Genomic DNA, 5,927 nt, shown 5'->3' with positions numbered 1-5,927 from the left:
GTCATGATGTTTGTGCAGGAATAGAAACCCTGACTAAGACAGGCCCTATCTGGGTCAGCACCACATCCTCTGCTTATATTATTGCTGTTAGCTTAGTAATTTTTATGGGATTCCTGACTCTGAGAACCAGTGTGTTTCTGACTCTTTCGCCTGCTCTTGGGGCTGTTTTCTTCCTTTTGGGTTGCCATGTTCAACTTCAATATGACAGTTTTTTGCTTCATCTTATATTTTATTTTGTCATGTTTAGTTGTTATCTCTAAGAAGCCTGTCCTCTTCTAATGAGAGACAGAAAGGGAGTGGATCCAGAGGGGAGGGGAGGTGTGTGTGTGTGTGTGTGTGTGTGGAATCGAGGGGTGGAGTGGGAAGCATATTCAGGATATAATAAGAATATGTTTTTTATAGAAAAATTAAATCCATGCTTCCTTTCTTCCCACTGTGATGCTTTCCCCACTATTTTTTTCAGTATCATACTCAGTTCAAACAGGACTCCTTGTAGATGTTTCTCTGGCTCTCCCAGTCACTTAAGGTTGAAAGCTAGTCACTGGGGTGTGTGAAGCATTTAGTACTGATTTTGCTTTTAGTATTTCAAAGTTTCTTCTCTCAACTTCCCCAGTCATTGGACACCCCATTAACAAAAGAACTCAGTCACTTCATCAATGGCATTTAAAAATGAACCAATAGAATCCTACCGTCTATTGGTCACTTACTTACCCATAGCTTTGAGAGTATTGGAGGGCCCTTTTGATCACGTCGTCTTCAAACCGGATAGTGCTTCCGTTTTCCACAGTGAAGGCAGCTGACTTGAAGGGGAACAGGTTCGGGTTTGGAGATCCAGGAGCCAGGGAGATGAGGGATTTTGGTGCTTTGCTCATGATGTCCACTATGATAAACACGAAAAGAAGAAAAAAATTGCGTCCACCGTCCTGTGGTCTGAACATTAATGTCCCTGACCAAGTCCTATACTAGACTCTAGTACTTGATATAACATATTAAAGATGGGATTAGATCATTAAAAACTCTGCCCTCAGAAATGGAGTTAGTGTTCTTACAAAAGAGGCCGAGCTGCAGCGAGAACCATCATCTATTTGGATTTGCCCTCATTGGGTACCTGATGTTGGGCATGGCAGCCTCCAGGACCGACAGAACATTCTTGCTGTTTATTAAATTGCTGCTCCTCTAGTCTGACGAAGGAGCATACTGGTCTAAGACTGAATGCTAGTCTGAAATAAATACAAAGTAACTTTTTCTAGACTTTCTCACTGGGGGAGGAATCCAAGAATGCAGATGGCCAAGAAAAATGGTGAGGGCCCCAGTAGCAGAAGGCCTTTCTCCCTGTTGCCCAATACCTACCCGTGTGGGTCCCAGCTTCCCCATCTGGCTCCCATTCCCCAGTCCTGTCTTCCTGGTAGAGCCTTTCTTTACAGTTGGCTTGCAAGATGTGCCCCATGCTTGGCCCTTTGACTCATCTCCAACACCCCAACACTCACTGCCTTGCCTTGCCTCCGACCCAAGCTCTCCTCCTTCACTAATGCTCACAGATTGTCTTCACCCTTGAATGAATGGGCACAACCTAGGGGTGAGCGCCGAAAAGGCACCGTGCAGAGCTTCAGCTAAGAAAGCGCCACTCTTGCAGAGCAGGGAGGGCTCTGACTTTGTTTTTCACCTGTAGTTCTGATGGGAGATGGTTTTCTGGCCAGGCTCGTTGCAGTGAGGAACCGTGAGTAATTCATGTCTCCGCTGGTCGCGTGGAGCAGGATTCGGAAAGCCAGTCACTAAGAATAGCCTCCCAGCTCACTTGGGATACACTGTTAGCTGTCCCTGCGTAGTGCCACCCAATCTGCCCGGCTACGGGTTGCCCTCGGTGTCTGAGATCTAAATAGACCCGGATCAGGCGGCAGAAGGGACAAAGTCCATCCACAGAGGGGCAGTGGCTGACCCGGGTGGACCGCAGTAGGCCACGCCCTCTCCCGCCCCGCGGGCCGGCCTATGGCAGCTGACCACAGGCAACCCAAGTCACCGGTCAGGGATGGGCTTGGAGAGACGAAAACCGCTAGGCCCTGCTGTGATGCACATTAACAACCGGGATCGGTGCCCGAATTCACATAAAAGCAGCGTGGATTCTTGACCTTGCTGCTCAGAGTCGCGCAGCACAGCGTTGCTATTGGCCAGCCCCCAAACCCTCTCCGTCAGATCTTTGAAACGAGCCTCTGGAAGCTGACGGTATCTCAGGATCCTGGTCCTTCAGTACCCTCTGGTGGTAGCTTTGTGCCATTGCAGCAGGTAATATAAGAGGCGCTCAGCCTTGTTTCTCAGTATCAAGGTGCCCTCTGTCTCTCTGTCTCTCTGTCTTTCTGTCTCTCTTTCCCTTTCCCCTTTCACTCCCACCCACCAAATCTTCAAGGGGACCCAGATTAATTCAGGTAACTTTACAAAATAGAAGCCCAGTGGAGCAAGTGGGGATAATTATCCTCAACCCCCCAAATTTGAAGACTCAATCTGCAGTCTCCTCGATTCTCAGCCTCTTCTCCTATTGAGTTCCAGAGCTTCCACTGTATAAGTGCTCGGTTGGATATGGTGGAGATAAGGCGATGATCAAGTAGGAAATTACCTGGTTGATGACCGTACAAAGAGAAACTGTCTTAAGTTCACAGTTATCTAAAGGAGGGCACGGTGAATGAATCGCTCGGGGAGAACTTTTGAAAGCTCAGGTGCCTGGGCCATATAATGAGTGAATTCCAAAATTATTAAAGAACAGCTGAAAACATAGGGTTAAAGCTTGTCCCTGGAAGCGGGACATCTCACGACTTTTGAGGTGTCAGCTTTATTTGACCATGGTAGCTTAAACTAGGTGTGGCAGGCGAGGACCTTGTATCCAAGAGGATGGACCCCGGACTGGCAAGAGGGGCTTTGGAGTTATAACCCTTCTGAGGCTAAAAGCAATGCGCCACAGATAGCCTGACTTCTCAGCGTTGGAGGTCAGCCTCTTCCTGCACCCGTACACTCTGATGACAGAGCACAGGGCATAGACTCTAAGACCACCAAATCATGAAATAAAGATTCTTTTTTTTTTTTTTAAAAAAAAAGCTTGCTGCATTTTCTCTGCAGACTTTTCTGTGTTTTAGTTAATTGGTTCAGTGTTCACTGTTCTACGGGGTTAGATTCTTGGACCATCAGGGTGGGGATCATGGCAGTAGGCAGTCATGTAGGCATGGCGCTGCTGAAGCTGTAGCTGAGAGCTTACAATTTGATTCACAGGCAAGAGGCAGGGAGAGCTCCCTGGGAAAGAGGTGGGTTTTTGAAACCTTGTAGCTTTCTCCAAGTGATACACCTCCTCCAACAAGGCCCCACCTCCCCAACTTCCCAAATAGTCAGTCTTACCAACTGGGGACAAAGTGTTCAAATATATGAACCCATGGAGACAATTCCCACTCAAACTGCCACATCCTAGAATTAGACAGGAAAAATACCCGAGATGCTGACTGGTTATAAGCTGAATGATGATTCTGGCCAGGTAGGGAAGCAAAGTGACCCATCAGAGAAGGTAAAAGGATGTAGGGGTATCGGTGGTTGTGGTTTTAGAAATGCATCTCAGAGTAAAACCCCAGCCCAAGGGGAAGGCTCCATAGTAGTTGTTTTTCCTTGTTGCCGTAGCCAAATCCCGTGGGGAAGCAACTTAAAGGACCAGAGGGCCACTCTGGATTACAGTTCAGGGCATATTGGCCGAGAAACTCGGAGGCAGGAGTCTCAAGTGTCTGGTCACGTGGTTTGGGAAGCAGCAAGTTAAATGAGAGCTTGGACCCCACTGAAACCTCAAGGCCTGCCCCTAGTGAGCCCTTTCCTCCAGAGAGGCTCCTCCTCGTCTAAAGGTTTTAGGACTTTCCTTAATAGTCTCACTGAGTATGCCAGGAAAGATTTCACACTCACTGTGAAATCACCAAGGACTGTCAAGAGTTAAGAGGAGGCGAGCTCGGCAGTCAGTCAGTCTAGAGTCACAGAGAGAAAGGACCCCTGGCTCCATGGAGAGTGCAGGAGCAGTTGTCTCCAGGGAGCAAGGTGAATGTATAGGTGACTCTTTAAAGACCTAGTTTAAGATTGCCAGAGGACAGAACACAGTGGTCCAGATCCTTTTATCCAAACATTTATTGAGCCCTTACTCTCCTCTGCCAAGGAATGTAATGAATTTTAAAGGGCGGTGGCAAAGAGCAGAAGAAGTGAGTGATTTTGTACAAGGAATGTGTCTTGCTTGTAAGATGGATACAAGCTCAAGAAAGGAGATGGGGGTGGGGAGTGGGGGCAGGGGGCTAGGTGGGTGGTGGGTGATAAGTTCTAGTAGACGGACTTCACAGCTGGATTGGAAACTTACATTCTGTTATGATCTTTGTCATGGTTGAAGTCTAAAACCAAACAAGGTCACGCACAGCCTAGTTCTCTTAAGACTTTTGTTATTTTTGTCTCCCTGGCACCTCAGGATCTGAAGACCAAACCCAGGGACTTACGCTTGCCAGGCAAGCACTCTACCATGGAGCCCAATCCCCAAGCCCTTCTCTTGCAATGTAGAGGACAAAGAAAAACTTTTTTTTTTTAAGTTACCAGAGTCTTATTCTCCAAGCAGAGAGCTAGCCATGCTTTTAAACACCATGTTCAGGAGTAGAGACACAGGTCAGTGAGAGAGCACTTGCTCAGCGGGTACAGAATCCTAGGCTCAGTCCTCAGCACCACAGAGCGGGGGTGGGGGTGGGGGTGGGGTGGGGTGGGGGTGGGGGTGGTGGGGGTGGGGAAACAGAACAAACAAAATAAGCAAACACAGTTGTGTTCAGATGAATTTTTCTCATGTGTGAATTTTCATACATGGATGAACTTGCATACATCGAGGCCAAGCTGTTGAGATAGTTTTGGCTGGTGAGATGAGGAAAATGGGCCTATTTATAGGGAGGGTAGCCCCTAAACACAACTGAACGGGTCTACTAGAGATTCCCGAGTAGAATATTCCCAGGCCGTTCACTCAGTGACAATTAATTTTCTCACAGTACTTGACCTGCCAAGCCAAGGTCAAGGTCAAGGTGTTGGCTAACTTGGTTTCATCAGAGAGCATTCTCTCTACTGTGTGGATTTCTTTCTTCTCTCTCTGTACTCATATAGCAGTTTCTTTGGGGGCATAGCTGCATACCTGGTGTCTCTTTCTTCTTTCTTAAGGATACAAGTTATATCAAATCAGACCTACTCTTAGGATCTCATTTAACTTTAGTTTACCTCTTTCAAACCCCTGTCACAAACACAGAGTGGGGCCGGGAGTTTGGGGAGCGGGGGACAGGGTGGCGTCAGGGATTTAGCATTATTGTTGACCTCAAGACAAAACTATGTTTGTCAGGGTCCGGAAGTTATAAAGGGAACCCGTATTTGCTTGTATACGTTCTGTCTCCAGGGCTTTCTACAAAAATGCTTCCCATTCTATACGGCCTGTACACATTTTTTTGTTTTTTAGTTGTCTTTAAGACTGTATCAATATAGAAAAAAAAATAGTCAGGACGGGCAAAACTTTACCAAGCAATAGAATCTCATGAGTGGCACTAGCTTACTTAGGTCTCCAAGGCTATCTGACTTATGTGACTAAGCAGTTTGTAAGATTGTTCCTCTTCCTGTATGAACAAAACCTCCCCTCATGCTTCCTTAATTTGGTGCGAATGTGGCTCAGAGTAGTGTTCAGTCTGGACTGTGAATGTGAGTAACTCTTCAGCTTTGGCCCAAACATCAAATGCTTATCTCATAATTACTCTGGGAGAGCAACTTTTTAGATGGTGGCTGTGTTGTAGTTCATCTCAAAAAGTGGAGGTCAAGATACTGGTGTGGGCCTGTCTCACTGCAAAGTCTGAGTAGGCTAGGAAGAGCTGCTTATAAAGTGGGTTATTCACTCTGGAAATCAGTCTGGC

At 46.9% G+C, this 5,927-nt stretch overlaps 1 protein-coding gene and 1 long non-coding RNA gene across 4 annotated transcripts in view; one reads left to right on the top strand and one right to left on the bottom strand.

Moving 5' to 3' along the window:
- The window catches only part of Aadat (aminoadipate aminotransferase), a 39,983-nt gene extending 38,091 nt beyond the window's left edge, over window positions 1–1,892 (bottom strand). For both annotated transcript variants that reach the window (XM_021219723.2, XM_029532108.1), the window contains exons 1-2: window positions 1,664–1,892; window positions 712–880 (exon numbers count right to left, since the gene is read on the bottom strand). In XM_021219723.2, the coding sequence (XP_021075382.1) occupies window positions 712–880; window positions 1,664–1,730 (236 nt within the window). In that variant the 5' untranslated portion in view covers window positions 1,731–1,892. The remainder of the gene's footprint in view (window positions 1–711; window positions 881–1,663) is intronic.
- An 88-nt stretch (window positions 1,893–1,980) lies between these two features.
- The window catches only part of LOC115062602, a 23,295-nt gene continuing 19,348 nt past the window's right edge, over window positions 1,981–5,927 (top strand). For both annotated transcript variants that reach the window (XR_003842549.1, XR_003842550.1), the window contains exon 1: window positions 1,981–2,280. This is a non-coding gene — a long non-coding RNA (uncharacterized LOC115062602). The remainder of the gene's footprint in view (window positions 2,281–5,927) is intronic.

This window comes from Mus pahari, chromosome 19 (genome assembly GCF_900095145.1).
Source record: "Mus pahari chromosome 19, PAHARI_EIJ_v1.1, whole genome shotgun sequence".
NCBI lineage: Eukaryota > Metazoa > Chordata > Mammalia > Rodentia > Muridae > Mus > Mus pahari.
The sequence above is the reverse complement of the archived record's forward strand: the minus strand, read 5'-3'. Positions and strand labels throughout refer to the sequence as shown.